At 38.9% G+C, this 24,513-nt stretch overlaps 2 protein-coding genes across 2 annotated transcripts; both read right to left on the reverse strand.

Moving 5' to 3' along the window:
* Positions 1-722: 722 nt before the first annotated feature.
* dera (deoxyribose-phosphate aldolase (putative)) lies at positions 723-13,735 on the reverse strand. The gene is made up of 9 exons (XM_035682354.1): positions 13,596-13,735; positions 11,763-11,860; positions 11,055-11,202; positions 9,791-9,886; positions 9,222-9,356; positions 5,888-6,016; positions 2,615-2,727; positions 1,478-1,627; positions 723-1,396 (listed from the first exon to the last, which is right to left on the reverse strand). Exons 1-9 carry the CDS (start codon positions 13,624-13,626, stop codon positions 1,340-1,342), a joined length of 957 nt encoding a protein of 318 aa, XP_035538247.1. The 5' UTR covers positions 13,627-13,735; the 3' UTR covers positions 723-1,339.
* A 1,121-nt stretch (positions 13,736-14,856) lies between these two features.
* Positions 14,857-24,513, reverse strand: rint1 (RAD50 interactor 1; the record flags this gene model as incomplete). The annotated part of the gene is given in 10 exon segments (XM_035682352.1): positions 14,857-15,295; positions 15,690-15,808; positions 16,726-16,906; positions 18,586-18,806; positions 19,537-19,641; positions 20,175-20,269; positions 20,817-20,954; positions 22,889-23,114; positions 23,811-23,921; positions 24,330-24,513. Coding segments are annotated over 10 exon segments (1,594 nt in total), but the record flags the coding sequence as incomplete, so codon positions are not given.

Raw genomic sequence — 24,513 nt, forward strand, 5'->3', positions numbered from 1 at the left:
TATAAATACAGTCCATTTACCATTTCCCATAACCACAGCTTGAGTGAACGACATTACATGAGACAGAGAAGACATAATGGATAACTTCTTTGATACCCTCATTCCCATGATATAAATAAAGATTGTTTTGTTTTGATTGGCTTGTTTTTAATTAAGTATTTCTTACGTTGTGTATACAATGTTTTTGAGTTTTTGTGTATTTTATATCATGTGACTCTGTGCCTGTGCTTGTAGCTCAACCTGTCTTGCCCAAAACGTCCATTTGGCAAAATGAAAAAGTTTAATGAGAGTGCTGTCCAAGTCCATTGCTTTTTTATATATTGTCACAATGACGAGATGTCATATTAAACGTGGCCAAGCTAAACTGACATATACTGTCGTGCACATTGGCAAGAGGATGAGGCGGTGCTCTCAAAAGCACTGGGTGGCCTACTTCTAGAAGTTGGCCAATAAGAAGAAAGTGGGCTTTTACAGAGGGAGGGCTTAAAGAAACAGGAGCTAAAGCAGGTTCTTTCACACAGAGGATGAACTGAGGAACTGCATAAAGGGTCAGTATAAGAAAAAAATTGAGTTTTTTTCAAACTGTGAATCATGCAAAGCTACTCTAGTGGAGTAGAGCTGGAAATGAGCACAATGGTCCCCTTTAAAGGTTAGACTGCTATCAAGGAACAAATAATCAAAATGACAACATAAAGAATACAAATTCACTAATAGCATCTGACTTTAAATATTTAATGTATAGCACATATGTGCCTACTAATAGTTTTATTAAGGTCATAAGGTATTTTACCAATTACAAATTAAGTGGACAAGAAGGATGAGCCATGTTAAAGCCTGCAGTGAGATGATGTGGACAAATTTGTTGGGACTACTGAGTCCACAACCAGAGGAGAATAACAGTCAAGTCCAAAAATGACTTAATACTAATGGTACATACTCAGCAAGGACCATAGTTTAAATCTAAGACTTTCATGATATGAAAGACAAAACCAAATTGATATCATCTTATTTGCTCTTTATTTTCTTAACTCGAAGTTACTAGTTCTTCCTGCCTCACATGAAACACATTCAGTTTAATTCATCCATTACACTGACTGACATACATGATATACTGGTTTATTTTATCTGTAAAGTAATACTGCGACAAATTTATTGCCCTGTTCATACCCGTTTCACAAGTACAGGGTCTGTATGGGCACATTAGTTACTACAGATAAATAAGAAATTGGTCCCAGTCTTAAGTCAATGCACTGAGCATGAGTGTAGTTGAAAGAATGGATGAGGCTTGTGTGGTGACTCTGAGGTTCTGATTGGTCATTAAAACCGGATGTCCAAAGCTTCAGGCCATAGGCAGCTCATGATAGGCTGCATACTGCCCAGTAACGTGATGGTAGATCTGTAAAAACAAGAACACTTGGGGAAAAAAGTACTTGCAGAAAGGTAAGTACTACGCATACTGTGCGTGTCGAGTACCCACCTGCCTCTCGATGTCAGCCAACAGGCTGCTGGCTCCCAGGCGGAAGAGGAGGGGGCAGAGCCAGTCGTTGCCTAGCTCTTCTTTGATCAGAGTGAGCCACAGCAGAGACTCCTGAGCTGTCCGGATCCCTCCTGCTGGCTTAAAGCCCACCTGAGGGAGCACATATCACACTTCACTTAAGTCTTAGAACACTCCCTTTTTTTGTAATTATGCATTCTTTACTATTTAAAAAAAAAAAGCACAAGCGACTATGAAGCATCACTGCAGTCATACTAACGTGTCTTTGCCTTTGGCTGCTGATGTGAACATATTTCTGAATATCCTCTTTGATGAAAACTTCTGTTGACTCTGTCTGCCAACAAAACTCTGCTTTAATCCACCTTCTGCCATGATGAATGTGTATGACAGCACACAACTGTCCAGTCTACAGTGTGGGGAGAAGATCCCTCCTGTCTTTTTGTCACTTATTGTAATAAGTAAAATAAAAATAAATAAAACTAGGCTTTTTATATGGTTATACAGATTACAGTTTGAGATACTTTTACCCTGAAATGACACCAGGGACGCCTTTGAGAAGCCAAATCTGTGACACGGTATATTTTAAAAGGGATACAAAACAGATTGTTTCTCTCCTCTGACTTACTGACTTGTGGTCTGGTGCCACAACATTGATGGAGTGTGAAATTCAAACAGAGAACGGAGTCTGCAAAGGGTATTTTATATTGAAAATTGACAATATTAAATTCTCTATGCTGTTTCTGTGTCTGACTTCCTGCCAGTGTGATCAGCTCGTATAGTGGAATCTCAAGCATTGTCTAGAATGGAGACAACCAGTGCCTGGCAACATGTGCATACTGACTGCAGGTGTCATAAATTTGAAGGCAACACTGCATGTGCTAGTTTTAAGGTTTGCACAGATTTTTGCTCTTGATCTCCACAGACATTGGAACAGCTAATTACTAAGCAGCAGTTCCTGCCCTTTAAAATCCCGTGGCTGGTTACTGAATGGAACTAACAAATTAGATATTTCGGCCAGTAGAGAGGAAAAACTCCATGCAGGGTCCAGCTCACTTTAACTCCTCCTCATTAACCAGAAAATATTTACAGCCTACAGAAAGCCAGGAGTAAGTACTGTACCTTGTGGCCCGTACGCAAGAAGTAGTCACGGATGGCCCTCACCATCACTATGGCAACAGAGTAAGTAGCATTGACAGCCTCCTTTCCAGTGGAGGTCTTGATGAAGTCGGAACCTGTCGGGTTTAAACAGATGACATGTAGTCTTCAACACACAGTGGAGCATGTAATACAGTGCTGCAGATATTGTCATGTTGCGATTATCGTTCATCTGTCAGTACGTTTGTTATTCAGTTGCTCCACATTCAGAACTGTACAGGAAGATTCAACATGAGATGAGCTGCTGAAGGAAGGAAGCAGAGTCAGCGACAGCGTGGCAGAGAGGATGGACAGGGCATTACTCCGACAGTCTGGTCTGGCCAGACAAGAACATATGCTGCTGCTGATGGCTAACAGAGGGCAGCTGCACGCTCATCAATAAAATCCTTAATTTTTCCTTCCCTTCCTTCACAGCCAATTATGTTTTATCAGCTTTGCTGATAAAAATAGAAGATGAAATGACGCTCTTTAATAGATTACCCACAAACTGCGGGCTGCAGGAAAGAAAAAAAAAAAAATCAGCCCTTCTGCCTCCCTGGTGTATAATGACTGTTCATTACTGAACAGAGCAAGATGAACATTTTCCAGTTCATTAAAGACATGTTCTATGTATTTTTCCAGTCAGGTCTTTTTTTCAGCCTCTCTCCCCTCGTCCTCAAACTGGCATAATCCTTAAGATTCGTTATGGGGAGTCTTAATTACCAGATAATGGATAACGGTTATTAAATGCGGGTGGCGGTAATGAAGCTCTATTCATTTGCGTGGGCAGGGGGATACTGGCAGGGAACAGCAGAGTAAAATAGCCTGCATCAGAGATTAATAGGTGAAATTATCATTCAATTTCATGAATCTCATACGCAATTCATAGGAACAAGGGGAGATTAAGGAGTGAGTGTGGCGACAAAAGCAATGCATTTTAATAATGATCTCTATCAGAGCCCCTGACAATTTGGTTCTGTAATCTGCTTATTATGTGATGGCTAGTTAAGCACACTGTGTGTGTGTGTGTGCACACAGGAGAGAGGGAGAGCTCCACCGATCAGGTTTGCCTTTTCTAAAGGCAAGAGGAAAAGTTAAAAAGCTAAACAGCAGTGCCACAAGGCGGATGACGGCAGGAATTACAGGAAGCCTACAAATTTTGGAAACTTGGATTTTTTTAAAACCTCTTTCAAATCAGACCAATGCCATCCCAAAATGGAAAAAATGCTTCCTATTAACAGTCAACACAACACGCATGGTGGCTTCTTCAAGACTGCAGCCTCAATATGTCTGAATGTAGGTCAGAGCCAAATACACAGTAAATGTAGTTGAGCATGTAAAACAGAAGAAAATAGACTTAAAAGGCGTAAATGTACACTTCCTGTTGTATATACAGACAGGTCAATGTGAGACGGAAAACAACCTGCTACTGATCAATCTTACCATCAGGAAACTAAATGACCTCGGTACTGGAACGTTATTCCCTGTTGATCTCAGAGGATGTGTTTGATGCCAGTTCTGTTCGACTGCTCAGCCCGGTTCTGTTTCCCAGTAATGGCAAATACAGTTAGCAGCAGTTAATTAGTGGTTCACTACTTTAGCTATCAGTTCAAGCTATCTGTTCAATCTAAAACTCTATAAATGAAACTCAGAGAGTTGAAGCTGAGCAGCCAGAGGACATCAGAGGGAAAAGCAGAAAATATTTTCTGATCCGGTTTCACCAAAATCACTGAATAAAGTTATAAAGTTGTGCTTTTTACAGTTCTCAGTGAGGCCCGGCCAGAATATGTAATATATCGCCCCTCAGAAACACTCGTCATACGAAAGAAAGTGTTTAATTGAATGCAAAATGATTAGAGCGCAGAATGAGTCATCAACCCTTTTTTAGGAAACTCTATAAATACTGAAAAATACCTAAAATGTACTTTTTTGTCATTGTTTGTCATTTACAAAAAAACATGCTGTGAAACTAGAGGGTTTTAGGCGGATAATCCAGTACCAGAAAAGCCCACTTTCACAAAGATTTGAACTTCCACAGGGTAAACTTTTTTCCTTTTTAAGTCTTGTCCAGGACTTGCAGACACCATGTCATTCCAGTGTTTTCCAGCTGCCATTCAGGTTCTTTCTGCCTCATCCTACAGCTTTCACACTCATTCAGGTGCCACTCACACATCGCAGAATGTCACCATGAAATTGCGCTATGTTAACAAAATCATAGTCACACACGCACACTAGAGCCATATGTGATTTGTGTGTTATTTACTGTTTCACATTCATAACACATACAGTCTGATGACAAGTCTCTCACTCTCAGAAGGAAAGAGTATGAGCCTATTTGTTAACTGTTAAAATGTTAACTAAATGTTAATTGAAACAAAACTATTTGTTTAAAGCAGGGGTCTCCAACATGTGTGTCCACAGAGCATGTTCTCTAATCTCTTAATCTTAAAAGGTTCACTGTGTAGGATTTAGCGGCATCCGTGTAAGTGACATTGAAACTCCTTCACTTCACCCTCCCCTTCCGAGCCCAAAGGAGAAATTACAGTGACTGTGAAAAGCACGAAAAATGCCAACACCCTACCAAGAGCCAGTGTTTGGTTTGTCCGTTCTGGGCTACTGAAGAAACATGGCAGGGTCTATGAAAGGCAACCTGCGGCATCTGTAGATAACAACAGCTCATTCTAAGGTAACACAAACACAATTCTGTGTCACAAATGGTGGCCTCGGCCCTTGCAAAAAGTTGCACTTTTAGATTTTCATGATATGCGTATGAATTAATTGGTTTACCTTGATTAGGCGAACTCAGTAAATTGACTTTCAGTTTATAAATGTAGATGAATGAGTTGGTTTCTGCTTGTGATGGCCTTTGCCATCAGTGTATGAATGTGTGTGAATGGGTGAATGTGGCATGTAGTGTACAGTGCATTGAGTGGTCTGAAGACTAGAAAGGCCCTATATAAGTGCAGTCCATTTACCATTATCAAAATGGTGTAGCCACCACAACCAGAGAACAACTAACTTCCACACTCCCAATTTCAAATCAAGGTGGTTTAACCTTGTGTATGAAACTGACTAAAGCTGATAAACGCCCCAATTTTATTTTATTGAAAGTATCAATTTAACATGGATGTCAAGTATAAATAGCACTGAAAAAGGTTGGAGACCCCAGCTTTAAATGAATGTGTGTGAATGTACTGTGACTGTGACAAACATGCTGAAACATGTCGGAGCAGCATGTTAAGTTGTGGTAAGACTGACCAGCCATCATGGCAACCAGGCTGGCTTTGTAGACATTGGTGAAGGTGCCCAGCTCTCCAATAGCCAGGATGGTCTTCATGTGGGCGTCACCACAGGCCTCCCGAAAACTGCAAATCTCATCATACATAGCTGTATAGGGAGACAGGAAACATTTGAACAAAGTGTCAACAAAAGGTCACATCATCAAAACTGAAAACACAGGACTGAACCTACTGAAATACAGAAAATGATCTAATTATTATTTGTTTTTTAGTGTCACCTAGAGCTATAAAATAATAATAATAAAATAATTTCTCAGCATCTGATAATTACATTAATTACTTAAACAGTACCCTGAGACAAAACAGTTATTTTTGCTTTTTAGTAAGAAGCAGAAATGGCTTTCATGTTTTCTTGTTGTTTGTAGCCATCTGACTCCAAACCAGAGGTTCTCCAAGTGAGAGAAAATTATTCACTTTTACAACTAAATCATTTTCCCTTTCTCTGACCTTGGAAACAGCAGTTGGCCAAACACTCTCCACTCACAGTCCTTCACCCACACTGCATAAATTCGCCTGGTCCATGCACATGGCCCAGATACAGCAATGAATTATGGTCCACATATGGGCCAGATCTGCTAGCCACATATGGCCCATGACATAGCCATGTCTCAACTAACTGTATGACCATAGATGGACCCATTCTGGCCCTATGTTGGGCCAGACACATTTCAGCACTGTTTTTTTGGCAATGGTTTAAAGTATTCAGTGTTCATGTCGTAGTGTTGAGCCGTACTGGCTCATTTAATTATAAGTCTACACGTGACTATATATGCAGTGCTGACAAGGGAAGAAGAGAGGAGGGACAGGGCTCGATATTAATTTTTTTTCTCAGCGTCTTGCAACTGTCCCAAACTCTACTTTCAACTGTCCCAGACTTAACCATTGTCCCAAACTAAGGTTAATTTCCATTCCACATAATGAACATACTTTGTTCCCTGCATTTATATGTAAATAAAAAGCTGAGGTGTACAATCAGTTGTCATTATTGTTACTGTTTCTTGTTTATTTCTAACCTTTGGATCAATAAATGCATCACTGCAAACTGCTCTGCAAATACAAACCAACTTCTAAAATTTACATTAAAACATTATTATTATTTTGCCGAACAATCACCAACCCACTACAGGGACATAAGGAGTACTAAACTAAAAAAAATGGAAGGGAGAAGACTAGACAAACTATTTAAATACTTACAAAACAAAACAACTATTTTTATGTAAGCCCTATCCAGAGAGAAAGAGTGAAAGTCAAAGTCAAACTCTGTTCATATTTTAGTTACACCCTGATCTACAGATCTAGAAAAAAAAAAAAGAGTGAGAGAGAAGGTCAAACAAACTTATTTAAATATTTACAAGATCAAACAAACCATTTACCTTTAAGCTATAGGAGCATGTAGGCCACAGATCCAGAGAGAAAGAGTGAGAGAGAAGGTCAAACAAACTAATTACATATTTACAAGCTATAGGAACACCCTAATCCAAAGATCTGTAGAGATCCCAAATTGGCTAGTAAACCAGACCACATATTAACTCTCCATACTCTAATTCAAAAACAAGTATACCAAAAAACTAAATATATGCTTGTTTTGTTGATTTCAAGGAAGCTTTTAATTCTATTTGGCACAATGGTCTTTTCTATCAGTTACTTCAAAATGGGAATGGAAGCAGAGTTTATGTTGTGATTAAATTTAAATACTTAGAAAATGAGTGCTGTAAAATGTGCTGTAAAAATTAGACAACATTTTTTCAACAATGTATTGGGGTCCATCAAGGACTTGACTTAGAAGGAAACAATCACAAACACAACAAGGAATGCGAGACCATTTGAACATACTTCATGATTACTGTGAACACTCGGCAATCAGAGTAAATCTAGATACAACTTATAAATTCTATTATTTAAAAAAAAAGCAAGATAACCAACTAAAAAATATCTGTTTATTTTGGAAGAGACAACACAGAGTCATACAACAGAGTATACATACCTAGGCCTCACTGTCACTGTTTCAGGACATTTTGTAAAGGCTGTAAGTGCATTGACAGATAAATAAGGAGCTTATTAGAGTATAAGAACATTCCTATTCAAATTAAACCCCCCAATAAAGATTTGTCCTAAAAATCTTTTTATATGGAAGTGAAGTTTGGGGCCCATTAATTAAACAAGAGGGCTGGGACTCAAACCCAATTGAAAAAGTACAGCTAGAGTTCTGTAAAAACATACTGAGAGTCTATAGAAACTGTCCAAACTAAATAAATTTAAAAAAGAACCACTTGTTAGAATCAGATTCAGATTTACACCAAGACAGAGCATACGTAGAGCAACAAAGCTATCTGAGCTCAAATACATTGTATGAACAAAATGAGGAAATGATATTCATATGCCAAAGTGATGCTACAAAAATAATTCCCTAATCACAAGATAATAAGACAAGATATTTCAAACAGAAATCCAATTAATAAATAAACTATAATGCTATAATGTACTAGACAGAGACTTTCAAATAGTAAAATATTTAACCAAAATTAAAGATCCTATAAAAGATAGATATAGACTCAGTGGCCACAACACTATTGAAACTGGGCACCATAAAAAAGAATGGCTAGAAAGAATAAAGATAATTTGCACCCATTGTGAGAAAATGAATTTCAGTTTCACAAGTTGTCTAAAATACAAAGAAAACTTCTTCCTCAAATTCGACCCAAAAAATCTTTTTTACCCTCAGAAAAGACCAACTAATTAAAAAAAAAAATATTTAAGGAGGCATGCAAAGTACTAATAATACTACTAGTAATGCCTTACTGCTTAACACTGATAACCGGTCACATGGCTACCAGATCTGGCCCACATGTGGTCTGTAATTCATTGCTGTATTGAGAATGAACAGAGACTGTCAAGCACAGCTTTTAACTTTCAACCATCGTGGATAATAAGTCCTAATCATGCTTGGCATAACAGGTTTCAACATCTACGGTACCATGACAACAGGGCATCGACGTCTGTTAAAGAAGACCATGTCATACAGTTGTAAGCCCTAAGAAATACACTGTTTTGTCAGTTTTCACTTTCCACTGCAATGATGGGCCATTCGTTTAAAACAACAGAAATGTAAGCTCTAAAAACACAGACTCTAAATTAAAAGTGATTTCTTTTCAAATCTCCTTGCTCTTGAGAAAGAATTCTAAAAACAAAAAGTTTTTAACTCAAAGAAGATGAGTTCTTGTGGACCTACAGGCCACATTCAGAGTAAATAAATTTACTTTGTGTGTCTTTCTCATTATGTGCTCAACACGTACCTTCCCACTGTCCTGTGAGGGCCAGCGTCCGGTTGATGACGATGTCAATCTCAGTGGCGCCGTCAGCCACTGCCATGCGCACTTCCTCTAGGCGGGTCTTCAGAGGTGTCTGGCCTGCTGGGAAACCAGTGGCCACTGGGAGATGATGGAGAACATACTGTCAGCAAAAGTATAAGAATTAAGGGCCGTCAACACCAAGAACAATAATGATGTGAGCATCCACACTGATGAACAATACCCCCTCTACGCACGCTGCGCGCTCCAGCAGTGTCGGCAGCTTAATGGGAAAATGTATTAAGTTATTGATGAGCTGTTACTGCTGTACATTGCAGAGAGAAACTAAAAGAAAACCAGAAGTATATGGGTTCATGAAGGGGAGTTAACACTCTCATTGGCGCTGGAAGGATCTTTACAAATATATATTTATAGTTATCGTTCTTGGTGTGGACAGCCTATTATTCATTTTCTACAGGTACACTACACTACACACTACACACTACACACTACACCATTCAATTCATTGCTGCAGTAAAGGGTTACTAGGTGTGATTCAGTGTCAGATTACTTACCTGAGGCAACAGGAAGGCTAGAATTGGCTGCTTTTAGCGATGTGACGGCATCAGCCACACGGGATGGATACACACACACTGCTGCTGTAGTAATTCCTGACCAACAACACAATACATGCAGCAGAGCAGTGAAGATAAAACAGTGATTAACTGGTCTGGGTTGCCCTCTGCAGGTTGATTTCAGGTGTGAACAGACAGTGCGACATCCAGAACAGGCTTCAGAGCTGCTGAGGGTCAAAGTTTACGGTCACCTTCACCTGATCGTCTGACTGCTCGTATTTATTCACCTTCTATTTGTGATGTAACCATGTTCGCAGATCTCTGCCATTAATTTGGTGAGTACAATGTTATTATGTCTTGCCTGTATTATGTCTTTAGACGAAACAATTAAGTCAGGATATTTAATCTTATATTAAAAACGGTACAATTAATTCAAATAGTGTACTGCAAGACGTTTGTGTAAAGTGAGTGACTTTGAATTATATCTGCTTTTGGGAAAACTTTTTATATAATTCTCATTTTTTTAACATCATACATACCTTCAGGCTTCTTCTTTAACCTTCCTCCCGGCACTAGGCCATTGTTCAATTAGACAATTCACTTTACATTACTTTTCTTATCTTACAGACTAATGTAATGTGATTACAGTAATGATTACTTTCTAATGCATTAAACCCAACATTTGTTTCAGTGTTAGTATAATGTGTTCAACATTTGAGTACTCCATTCTCTCTGTAGTCTGTATTATACTTAAGAAAAAATTAAACGGACTGTGTTATTATAGAGATTTTGTAAAGAGGAGTCTGTGAAATACTTTTTTTGGTGAAGCTGTAACACACACACACACACATCAGACAATATGGAGCTAAAATCAGTGCTCCAACAGAGAGGAAAACTCAGGATCTGGAGTGATGAGTAAAACAGGAAAGGCCGTGGGATAAAATAAATGTCTTATCTGATCAGATTACTTAGAGCGAATATCAGCCGGTAACATTCGGTGGCCGATCAGAGTGTTCTTATTAAAAAGCTCCAACTTATGACTGTGCGCTTTCATGTCAAAATTATCGTCACCAAAATAATTGCAATTCACAAACTGTCTCAATAATCATCAAAATCACTCATGTGAGGATATTCACAATTATCATAATAATTCACCATAATATATCGCAATATAATCGCCCCATCCAGACCAATAAGAAATAATATTTGATGTATATGTGTGTGTGATTTTTTAATCATCACGTGTCTGGCAGCAGTAGCAGACCTTTGTTGTGCATATCAATCTTCTTGAGCAGGTCGTATCGGATAGGCTGGATGGCTTTCATACACAGCCGATGGACGTTGGACGGTGTATCGTCTCCAGCCAGAGTTGTCAGGTCAATGCATGTGACAGCCTTCAGCAGCCAAGCAGCCTGTGGGACAAATAGCACCCAACATGGAAACAAACAGTGTTGGTGTCTCCCTCTTCAGAGCTAAATCTCACTTCTGTCAAAAGATTATCAGTGTGACATCTGTTTTCTTACATTATCTGTAGGTTTGGGTGATACATTGACATACTGTGAGACAGTATAAAATAGTCACACAGTTAATACTGTGGTATCCCCTTGATATCATTGGCTGCAGACAACTGTGGGTAATGTTTACAATTTGGAATTTGCTTGATCAACCAAAACAGATATTCCTGTCTCATTTATTTTCCAGAAAATATCACAATATAAATCATTACTGCAATACTGCAATATAAAATGACATGTACTGTGTACTGTGAAGGTTTTATACACATGACTCATTCCTAATTACTTTTGTTTTGTGACCATATTTGTAAGTTCAGATGTACAGAATAGAGAAAAATAAACATTAACATATGCATACAGGTACAGACATATACATCCATATTTATGTAAATAAAGTAGTATGGGCTACTTGTCACTATGTCCCAGTATGTACAATGGAGGTGAAAGCAGAGCTCTACCTGCCACTGTTTCTTGGGGATCTTCTGTCCTTGGATGTGCTGAGCTCTCTTCAGGACAGCCTGTGTGTTAACTCTCACTTTCGATATCAACTCCAGGTCTGACGGCCAGGGGCAGGAAATGTAGAAGAATAAAAAAAAAAAATGTCAGTGGGTTTACATTGAACTATTTTTGCCTTCTAAATTTTTGTCAGGTTGTAAAAGTTTCTTAAACAGCATTTATGACAACTTAACCACCGACCTTCTTTGCAACAATGAAACTATTTTATTGTAAGCAGCTTTAACATGAGCTGTCCAACATTAGAGGTAATGTGGTCAGATGAGAAAAATCAGTGACTTTAATCTTGGTGGATCTAACAGACACACCTCCAATGTGTTTAGCCTTAACACAAAGCACTAACATGCAACGTTTAAATAAGAAAGCTTTGGAGTTGTTGAAGAGTTGGGCCCTTTGGAGTAGTGGTCAACCAATATGGGTTTAGAAGCAGGAAAATGGACAAACATAAGGATTTGACGACTGGGTCAGATCATCTCCAAACCTGTAGCTCTTGTGGGATGGGTCTGCAGTAGATCAGAACCTATCAAAAGTGGTCCAATGAAGGAAAAGCTGTGAACTGGAGAGGGTCACGGGCTCACTGATGCACATGGGGACCGAAGACTGGCCCGTGTGGTCCGATCAAACAGGCGAGTATTTATATTTTGTATCAATAATATGAATCTGCAATATTTTAAATGTAGTGGAGTGGAATAGCATAAAATTAAAATACTCAACTGAAGTACGAGTACCTCAAAATTGTACAGTACTTTTTAACACTCAATCAGTGATTATTCTAAATTTTGAGGTTTATATTTTCGTATTTTTTTAAAATGTATATTGGCTCCAAATATCTGTTATCAGTTAGCTGAATATTAATAATCAGTATCTGCATCAGCTCTGAATAAAACATACTGGTCGCCCCTAAGGCCCTAATTCTCTCATGTGACTCTGGGTAAGTCAAACACAAACGGAAGATTTCCCAACTTTGTAATGCATTATGCATTCAAGTAAGTCTTTGACAGACCGGCTTGTTTATATGGAAAGGTGTCAGAGAATGATGATGGTGGAGCTGAGTGATTACTAGTGTTCAGCTGCTTTTTAACAGTGAAATTCAAGAACACTGATGCTGTTCATGTCAGGGCTGATTTACTGGACTATACTGAGCAGAGGCAGAGAAGGGTACAACTAGTCAGGTGAGCAGGGAGAGATAGGCTGTCATGAGTTCTCAATTACAGGGCCACTGTCTGACTGTAGTACAGCAGCCATGTCACTGTAATTATTTTTCACTTTAGTTGCTACATTCACACTGCAAACCATCGCGTTCAATTCTGATGTATTGCTCAGATCTGATTGTTCATGTGATGTGTGCTGTTCAAAGATCAGACCCCGAGAGAAAAGAAATTTGGTTCACTTTTTACTGCAGAGTGAAAGTAGCCATAGTGTTTTTCAGACTGGACTGCTGGCCGTTACAGTGTTACAGTGTTACAGTGTTACGGTAACATGTCGGTGCTCAGCAGGTCACTTACCTCTACCACTGAACTGTTACTTATTAAGCCGTCAGGAGCTGAGGCTAACGCGACGCTAGCTTTTCTTGACTGTTTTTAAGAAAACATGTATTTGTTATTAAACGGTGAAAGGTGAATTTACGTGCACGGCTATAATTAATAAAACGTTACAAGTTACGTGAAGGCTGGTAAAGTTTAAGTTGTAACGGGAGATGAGCACACGTGTTTGGAAGGACCTGACACTGACTTCAGTGTAACGGGGGCTGGTTGGAGTTTGAGCTTTCAGCTACTCACCGAACTTCGTCCCAGGGTTCCTGGCCGACATGTTAAAGGCTTTGACGAGCAGAGATTCAAATTCCACTGCGAGCCGAACTGACCTGTCAAAACTCCACTTCCGGACTACTCAACTGCTCCAGTTTCCGGTGCTCTTCAGCATAGAATGGTTACTACTTCCGGGATAGCTTCCGTTGTATGGAGGATACTTTTGGTCATAATTAAAATTATTCAAATTAAGAAGACAACATTAAAAAAGATTATTATTTTTACTACACGGTTGAGAATAATCGGGCCACAATTAAATTTAAAATGAAACCTGAAAAATGTAAAATGTAAAATGATAATTTAAAAAAGTGGCAGTGAAAAAAAAAGACATTTAAAACGTAAAATCTTAAATGGCAATAATCAAACTGAAAGCTCAAATCGTATGAATTATACCGTCATCATACCGTTTTATCTGTTAGGAACTGTTACCTTACTAAGAGTCATTACGTAATAAATTGTATGCTGAATAGCAGAACGGGACAGGATCTGCTTAAAGAGAGAGGTGTAGAGGTGTAGTGTTTCTCAGCCTCTTTGTGAACTCAGTTATGAATTGAAAGTTCCTTGTTGATGCTTTAAGGAAACTAAAATCACATTGTTAAGGTTAAAGAAATAATGTGGTCATGGTAATTAGCCAACACTATAAATATCCAGTTCATTTCCATTTCCAGTCTGAGGTGATTAATTAATGAACTAATTGAAGAAAATGAGTGGCATTTTGTGACAGTGGCAGTTCTGAGCACTAGTAGCGCTTTGGAGACCCTGTTTTGTTGTTCTTGTGTGCATACATTAGGATGCTCATCTTGACATGCATATAGGTGACATGATACATTTTCCTGCCAATGGTTTCACATGGGTCCACTCATCAACAGGTGGCAGTAATGTGTCAAAAAATGTAGCCAAGGAAGGCAGTGAAGAGGATGACTCCAAGCAAACTAATGATGTGAACAATGCAGGCCTCGAAGTTTGTTAATGTACAACCCTTGGAAAAGGCAGAAAATGCCCAAATATTGCACATTAAATGCAAATAGGCTCACTTCCTGTTGGGTATAGGATAAGGCTCTTTGATGCTCTCTATTCAGGTGATTATACACTAATGGAAACATAGCTATGAATATTATATTCCATTTCTGCCAATAAATCATCCTAAATATTACACACCGGACTTTGAAATTCCATCTGATCTCATTGTCAAAAACTGTTTAAAAAACACATGAACCAGTAGTCATGGCGCAACTAAAGGTAAGATCATTGCAGGTAAGCAGAGTTTATTACATAATCCACCAGACAAAGGACAATTATTGTTTGTACTTGTTTTTGTACTTCAGTCAACTTAGATAATGGGTAAGTAGGTAGTACAATGACAATTAAATACTATGTGATGAACATTTACATAGAAGATTAAAGCAAATTTTTCAGAGCGCTCAATCTGATGCCCCCTCTACACCAACAAGGATCATTGTTACTGTCCAGGCCAGGAGGCTCTTAGGTTGAGCAGAATCAACACATCACAGGGTGCCAAGCAATAAACCCCCAACTCATGCAATGCAGACTCTGGTGGAGGATCCTCCGTGCCTGCCCAATCTCTCGTCTCCTCCTCTGACTCTTTAAGGAGATTCCTCAGCAGAATAGCAGAGCCCACATTAAGACACAAGATGATACACGCCTCCTTGACACTGTGAAGAGATAGAGAAAATCTAATTACAATGCCGGTAGAATAAAGGTTTTCCTTTGTCAAGAGGTATGCTTAGTCTTTTACTGTAAAGCAAATTTACCTATTGGTAAAAATAAAGTTACCTGATTCAAAGAACACTAAATATGTACAAAGGACGTCCCGGAGGGGCTGTGAGCCGAGCTGCTGCTAACGTTAGCTTAGCTTGTTTCTCTGATAACTTAAGATCCAGACATCTGAACATAGGTCTAGTGTTTCTAGACATTTTAATGAGGAAATTACATATTATAGCTTTAATGTGAAGATACACATGTGCGTTCTATGTGCATTATGATGACTGTCTCTTTCTCGCTCACACACACACACACACACACAAACACACACACACACACACTTACTGCTTAAAGAAGTTCTCAGGTCTTTTGCAGTAGTGCCCAAACAGAGGAAATAGGTTTCTGGTCATGTCGAACTGAAGCTGAGCTGCCCCACCATCACTGAAATGATTAGACAGGATCACCTGACAGAGAAACACATGGAGATGTTGATACCGTTTCATTTTAAATGTTTGGTTAAGAATCCACAGTCCAGCTGTTTAGGTTTTTTCCTTACCTGCCCCTGTTTTACATACATCGGTGACTTATTTATGGACTTAAATGAAAAGTATGTCATTTCTACTGCATCAAAGCAATGCTCCAGAACGCTGTGAAGCATGGGATCATGGGAGTTGTTTTTTATTGTTAAACAACTGTGGATGAAAATCTATCTGAGAAATCATGCTCACGGAAAAGGTGATGTATTCAAGTTTTATATGTGCTACATTTAGTCCACAAATCTAGTTTAATTTATTTTTTTGTGGGGGATACAACGGGCAAACCTTCAGTCTTGGTGACAAGTTGGTGACAGGTTTAGGATTTTGGAATAACTGGAAAGATGCAGGCTCCCCCTTGTCCCCTTGTTCAAAATAAATTAAGAAATCAATAAAGGACTTTATGTTGGTGAGCTAGACAGCTTTTTCAAGTCAAACCATGTGAGGATATTCTCAATTATCCCAATAATAGAAATTCACAATGATAAATTGAGTGCTTTTTATCACAAAACACAAGAATATCATATATCATATATCCATCCCTAAGTAACAGCATAGTGCATCAAGCGTATTCGTTATAAACAACGTCAGAAATTACACTGAAATTGCATCTTCATCATCTACTTCATCTTACTGGGGCCTCTAAAATGTAGGAAGCATAATCAAGATTTAAAATTCTGCGTCTTTCCTTGCTGCTGAGTTACCATTTATGTGCCACTGTAGAATGTCTGAGTTATCTAAACCACCCCAAAACAGCCTGGCAGTATGTATGTACTTTGAGGTTTGTTTTCAATATTCTCTGGCACACAAATAGTATAGTGGGATTGTAGTGCTTATCAGCATCTTACATCCTGGTAGAGAAAGTTGTCCAGTCTTTCCGCCAGGCCCTGCCAGGCAAGTTGGAATAGAGAGAGACTCAGGACCTGATGAAGGTTCAACAGTCTGTCCCTCACACAGAGCATCATGGGACATGCTGAACTGGACAGGGTCATGGTGGACTGGTCATGCTGGGATGGTAGGGACAACCACCTAAAGAAAAGTAAAAGAGACATAAAAGATTAAAAGCAACACAGTGAATAAATCAGTGCTAACATTTACTCGTTGACCACCCTGATGATCAATGCAATTAGTAGCACAAAAACTGTGGGAAGAGATTCAGGGCAATAAAATAGTCATAGGCGATGATTTTCAAAGTTTAGATTTTCGTTCATAACAATTTTAAATCTCCTCTACCTCTGAAAGAATTCTGAAATTCTTAATTTGAGTCAAATGGTCACAAGGCTAACCAAAGCTTTGATTAGGGCAAGGAAACTTTATTTATATAGCACATTGCAAACACAGAGGCAATTGTGCTTTACATAAACAGAAAATAAGAATGACATTCAAAAAGAATCAGATCAGATAGATTTTCATCTGCAATGATGGTTGTTTAAAGGTCCAGTGTGTAACGCATTTAGGAGGATCTATTGTTCGAAATTGAATATAATATTCATAGGTATGTCATTAGTGTATAATCACCTGAATATAAAAATATTTCGTTTCATCAGATTAGAATGATCTCCTACAGACACCGTAGCTCGGCCACATTGAATCGCCATGTTCCTACAGTAACCCAGAACGGACAAACTAAACACTGACTGTAGTTTCTGCAGTTTCACAGCCATCGTAGTTTCTCCTACACACTTCACAGCCCGTTTTCATTCCACGGTTGTCAAATACAAACATGAAGTGTGTTCAGTTTGTGGCAATCTGCAACTTCACTGCTAGATGCCACTAAATCCTACACACTGGTCCTTTAAGTGTATTTTGCTGGCAGTGATAAGGAAGCAGGGACATCAGTGGAGAGGAAGGCATACCTGACACTGATTAGCTAAATAGGGGTGATAAAACTGTCAGATTATGCATGATGGCAGCATAGTTAAATATGTGGTTATATGTTGTTTACCTAACAAGTATTAAGAAAATTAAGTTTTGTATAATATATATTCAAGAAATGCGTGGTGCAGGCTGTTTTGACAAGAATTAGTTAGCATCATTTGATAGTGACCATACATTTCTGCTCTGTAAACCATATGTCCCATATTTCTAAACCCAAAAAGAAGATTTTTTTATTTTATATTATTTGGTTTCATGATGGCACTCCTTAGTTTTGCATTTATTAATTGGAATATATCCAACTGAAGTCTCCTTACAGTTAAGCTCAACAACTGGTGCATATTATGCAGACAAGATAGTCATGACATATAATTTTCATATCGTCCCATGTCTAGGCATAAAGCATGGAAGGTTGACGCTAATACACTGTTCCACCCCCTGCTGTACAGACCCTTCAACCAAGTAGGAGTCACTAACAGGGATGATGAATCCTCACCAGCTTCCAACCTGCAAACACTAAAAAAAGTGAACGTTGGAAGAACGTTGGCAGAACCAAGCCAGAGGTACCACTACTGGAATCAAACCTACTGTCTCTGCAGTGGTGGACAACAACTTTACTGTACAGTCCTAGGAGCACTTCTTATTCAAAAGTTAACATTAAAATTTCAATAAAAACGAATATATGTTACTGTTGTATGTTGATGTAAATTTAAGGCTACACTGTCCTTACCAGACCCACTGCAACTGAATATGGTTGGGATTTTCATCACTAGGATAGAGTTGTATTGTAGAGTTGTTGAGTATCTGTCCTCATCAACAGGCTGATGTCTCACCTGTCTTGGCAGTATGGTCTGGCTTTTTCTGTGATTTCCCTAATGGTCCATTCCAGAAGTCTTCCCATCATGTCTCCTTTAAGTCGATCCAGCAATGCCAGCAGACCTTCAAATAGAGAGCCCTCCAGAGAAGCCAGGCGACCCACCTCCATAATCCCCAGACCTCCCAGTAATACTTCCTCACCAAGTGAAACCGCTGCTTGCTGCAGCTGCAGGAAGAACTGGAGACATAAAAACAACAGTCAGCGAGAAGGTGAAAGACATACATTTCTGTGATGGTACAGAGTGCAGAGCATAGTTATTTTCCCGTACCGATTAAAATGTATCCAAGTCAAAACTGTCTGTACTGAAGGCTGACATTATATCCCGGCTTAGATTCCCACCATTTTATTTAAGTTCTGCAGTGGCTTGTGTTTAGAGGTTTAACATTAAATGTATTTATGTATTATTTATTGAATGAAAAATAAATATTTGTAGAATAACATGTTCATATTATTCAAAATAGGAATCGAGAAAAGTTTCATTTTGGAGATTACGTGTGAATCCATCTTGCCAGCCTTCACTCCTTACCCAGATTGGTTTGTATTTATGATGACCAAGCTACTGGGAAAAATTGAAAAATTGTGTGAAATTTCTTTATTGATGGCATAACTTAATCAAAGTGTACTTAATCTACTATACTACTACTACTTTTGGTTAGTATTTGTATAATCGTGAAGAAATTAGTGTAGCACGCTGTTTGACATCAACGTTTGAAAGTGACCATTTTAGATTTGGGTTGGCCTGTATATTATAAAATGGAGAGCCCCAAGTCAGGACTGACTTTATGCAGACAAGCGAATCTCAGTGAATACTGTGCTTGGGTTTTGAGTCTGTCTTCTGTCCAGCCATGACAACATCCTGCTGGATAAATAATAAATAAAATGAAGACATTTGACCAACGCCACACACCACATTGTCCCCCCAGTCTCCCAGGATGGTGCAGATGTAGTTGACAGCATTAAGGATGGCACAATAACGGGCACCCAGGGGGCAGCGAGACTCCTCCTTCATCACCTGGAAAGGAAAAAAAACTATATCAACCCCCTCCGCCTCATTCATTTATCTCACACACTTTATCTCCGTATTAAAACTGATTTCTGTCTGTAAATAATTACACAAACAATTTTGACAAAACAATGAAAAAGCAAGTACACTGGCCAAAACTCCACAACGAAAAACAACAAAACAACATGACAAAATAAAAAAGAAAAACTGTATAATCTGAAAATTTAGCTTGTTCACCAACCAGTCTTACAATATACAACCTAGTTTAAGTTAAATTACCAGCAGACTACAGTTTCTAATATTCCTATCCCACTTTTTACCAAGTGAAAAGCATTAATGAGAGGTCCACTGTGAGGACAGTTCACTGTATTACGAATTTCAGGTGAAATGTCCAGTCCATCATTTCCTCAATGTTTTCCTCATAATCATTAGCAGAGTGCCTCTCTCCTTCTTTACCAGTGATCCTGAAAAGCTCACTGTCCTTCCTACATCAAAGAAGTGTTTTTCCTTTATTAATACCAGAGTGTCTTTGTCTTTATTACCTGGGTGAGCCGTATACGGAAGTCATCCACCAGTTCTCTCTGTAGCCCCAGAAACTTCAGTTGTGCAGAAGGACAGGGCAAAGTCCGGTACCGTTCTGAGGACAGAAGGATGACAAAAAACACAAATGTTTTATGTGCTCTAACAGCATACATTACTACAATGTACCCTGTGCAGTTTCTGACCGCTATAGAGTAACACTTTTTGAGCAGGTCCCGAATTTTTTGTATGTTATGCACACAAGGACAGTTTCACACTCTACCATCAACATTTGGTGGTGGTACTGCACTAAGAAACACAGCAACGTGCCAGTAAATATATACACACAACTCAGCCATGTAGTCAGTAGCATTAAAAACTAGTGTCACAGCCATAATCACATAATCACAGTTGAGGGAGCAGCTAGTCACAACAAAGTGTAGAAAGCCAGCTTAACTACCTTGCACTAGTTATCTTATGATATATGAAATATTCTCATCATGACCTGCTCTGTACAGTTCACCTGAATGTTGCAATTTACTTTTTAAATAATAGAAAAACACATATTCTGTTTTACATGTATATGTTTAATTTTTTTTTCCAACAAACTAGTATATTGACAATAACTTCAAAAAGATCAGAATTGCTGAAATGAATAGCCTTACCAGTGATGACCTGTAGCAGAGTCATGAAAGTCTCAGCACAATCTGGAGCCTTCAGCTCATCCATATCGCTGATATCTTTGTATTGAGAGCTCCAAGCTCCCTCGGCCGACAGCATGGCGTCCATCTTCTCTACTGCCACTGTAGATACAGAGAAATATAACATTATTCTTGACAATACAGGACTCACGCTCACAAACAGTAATACAATTTACTGGCAGGTCTATTATTGACATATTTAACCCCAGCTCTATTCCTCCTTTTTTAATGATGCAGGGCTCATGATGAAGAGTCTCAGGTACCTTACAGGTGGGTGGTCAGCATTTACGGGACACTACAGGTAAGCACACTTTCATGAAGTGTTTGACTGTTCTCACTACAGCCATTTTTTTTCATTGCAGTACCAGCAGAGTGGTCTCCAGAAAATTGAATACACTTTGCTCACTGTAACATTAATTTGGCTACAGCCCATAAGTAACAGTTTCAATCAAGTAAAAAACAAATATATTTTAGTTTACAGAAAATTAATCTTCTGCAAAGTTAAAGTTTGTTGCACATGCCATTAAGATGGCTGTGTGTGTATTTATCAGTCACAAATGTAAATGTAATCATTAATAGGCTGTATTCATGTAGATATGGGTGGCTACAGTATTTGCACTGGGCTTCCTTGAGGATTCAAACAAAAATTCCTGAACAAAACACCTATAGTGAGTTTTTGTGTATCTGAATCAGGGGCTTAAGGACATTAAAAAATTTCCAGGACAACATAAAATTACCAGATATCCTGGAAATAATCTAATAAAATTCCATGACTGGAAAACTAGTCTCTAAATTTCCAGGTTTTCAAGGATGCTTGGGAACTCTGTTTGTAGCATGTTCTTATGGGATTGTGTGATCTCAATAAAACTTTATTCGTGTGCCATTGTTGGCATGCTAATCTTTTATTTCTGATACATTTTGAGTTTTGTGTATATTCAATTGAATTGAATTCAATTTTATTTTATTTGTATAGCGTCAATTCATAACAGAAGTTGATCTCAGGACCACTTTTCAAGTAGAGGGCAGGGTCTAGACCGTAATCCTTATAAAATTATTCCTAAGAGACTCAAAGGTTCCCACCATGAGCAAGCCCTCTACAGTTTGTTAACTGCTTAGCTTGTTTATCGATATGTCAGAACGATAATGATTTATCTGAAAATGTATTAATTGAAATACATACATTTCTTACAAAATGAATACACTGAAATACAGTGTCGTTAACAATGATGCAGCACAGCGTCCGCGTATCATATCATATCAGCTATTCCTAATTGACGTTATCTCTGTGACTGATTTAATAACAGGCCAAAAGGTGCTCTCTGCAAGCAGGTGTCAGTACTGAGCCAAACATTTTTGCTAGGAAATTAAATAACCTCCACTCTGGCCCTTTTTCCACCAAATTAGTTCAGGTTCTCGACTGTTTCGTTCAAGATTCTTGGAACTATGGTGCACGTTGATGTTTTGGTTTTTGTTTTTATTCTATGCAATAATTTAAAGGGGAACTTGGCAACTCTAGTCATTTCTTCGCTGTTTTTTTTGTCATGCATGTTTTCTCAACGAGCTCCCCCCTACAGCTATGGGGACGTGTATTCACAACGTCGTAAAAAACTCAGCTGACCCTCCTCCCCCTTCTAGCCGCTGCTTGATGTGCCTTTTTTTCGCCGGGCAACTTTTTCGTTGTGGAAGCAGATATCTACCGAGGTGGGTAAATACATTATACACTAACCGTTATTTGAATTGCCGAAAGGTTTCAGGCGGCGTTTTTTCTCGCGATACTTCCGTATCTCCAATTTACCGGGACGATATCAAAAGTTGCAAGGTTGTTTCCGCCTTGCCGGCTTGAGGTGTGGGCGGGGGTCACCCATTTTCACGGAACAGCGAAAGCGTCGCAGAATGATTTCGGTAACAGTTTATTAAGCTGAAAAAGTTGCCAAGTCCCCCTTTAAGCTTTATAGTTCTGAAGCAGAGCAGTTTGTATGCCATAACGCAAGTATATAATACAACTAAATTAAATTCTATCATACTTGACAACTTACTCTTCTTTTCCACAGTGAGCCACTTCTGAAGGATTGCATCCTCAAGCAGTAGGTTAAGCAGACCAGGCAGCACTGCTGGATACAACTGGTTGCTTCGCAGCTCCTTCTCAAACTGCAGCACCTCCTCCACCAAGTGACAAAAGATCATATCATCGTACAGCAGCCTAGAAGCATCACTGGCCACCTTCTCCTGAACCAGAGACAACAGGCCTCGACACAGCTCCACCTACACACACATACACATACAACAGTTACTGTACCCAGCTGATAGACAGCAGTGTATTGATGAAGTCCTTGATGGCTTAACACAGTTTCTAATCAAATTACATTTATTTTCACGTAAGTGACACCTGATAATTTGTACATTTCAATAAAGTGAAAAGAGGACTGTCAGTGGAAAGAAAATGCTGCTCATAACTGACATGACCACCAATCAGCCTTTCCTCAGATGTTGAATAAAGCTAAAGAGTTTTCATAAAGCCAGAGAAACCTCTTACATAGGACGTTTAGGAAACTAAGGTGCCAGTAAAACATGCGAAAAAACGAGACAGGCTCCATCTAGAGCCAGTGTTTGGATTGACCATTCTGAATTACTGTAGAAACATGGAGGTTAAACATGGCGGACTCTGTGGATGAGGACCCACTCCCTCTGTAGATAAAAACTGCTAATTCTATAGTAATGAAAACACGATTCTTATTTTCAGGTGATCAACACTAATGAAAACATACCTATGAATATTATATTCCATTTCTGATGACAGATCATCCTAAATGTTACATACTGGACCTTTAACGTATTCTATATTTCTTTTCAGTGCGTAGGATTTTGGTCTAGATAAAATCAGACTGAATAGCTGTTTGGACTACACTTAACCAGAGGGGCTCAAAGCAGTTGAGTAGAGCCTATTATGTAACAGCATACCCTAGCACTGATGGTGGCCCCAGCTCGCTCCAGGATGGGTTGGATCTTTTCCTCCATGAAGGTCGAACTGTTACTCATCCACATCAGAACTTGAGTGAGGTACCACTCTGGCTGAAAAATACACAGACAGAGATGGAGGTTTTTAAGCTTTGCCAAAGGCTAATGCAATAAACAAATTTTCTACTTATCCTCCGTGGGGACAACTAGTGTTTACATATGCAATGTGCTTTCTGTATGGCTAAAAGAAAAGAAATTGTGTTAAGATGTTTAAATAACTGAATGTAATGTATGAAGGATATGTATTGATGCATTATTATGGCGTAATCTAAAATTATTAAGTAATTAGCTACATAGTATTTAAATTTAGTTCAACAATTTATGTGCGGACAAATGTGTTGTCTAACTTGACTTGGATTACACCCATAGACTGAAGTTGGTCTATTTGTTTTCAGTGGTGTGTATAAACTTCAGAGAGCAAGTCTGACATTGGTGTATGTGTGCCATGTGTGTTTGAGAGACCTTGCCAAGGGAGTTGGTCTGTCGATTCCCATAGAAGTGGTATCTGAACCTCTTGCTGAGTGGTTGCAGCATGATCTGGATTGGAAGACAGAGGGGAGGAGCTTGGGACGGAGGTGTGGCTGAAGAAGCAGGCTGGACAGAGGGCACACTAGAGGCCAAAGCCCTCTGGGATAAGAGGTCATCA

Source organism: Morone saxatilis, unplaced genomic scaffold (assembly GCF_004916995.1).
Source record: "Morone saxatilis isolate NCDOM2014 unplaced genomic scaffold, NCSU_SB_2.0 Contig11, whole genome shotgun sequence".
Classification (NCBI taxonomy): domain Eukaryota; kingdom Metazoa; phylum Chordata; class Actinopteri; family Moronidae; genus Morone; species Morone saxatilis.

Excerpts from the sequence above, each read along its gene's own strand:
- dera (XM_035682354.1), bottom strand. The coding sequence starts at position 13,626 with ATGTCGGCCAGGAACCCTGGGACGAAGTTCG. Across the intron at positions 9,357-9,790 it reads TAGCCTTCCTGTTGCCTCAG|TGGCCACTGGTTTCCCAGCA; the intron begins GTAAGTAATCTG and ends ATCATCTCCCAG. Across the intron at positions 2,728-5,887 it reads CCTGGTTGCCATGATGGCTG|GTTCCGACTTCATCAAGACC; the intron begins GTCAGTCTTACC and ends TAAACCCGACAG.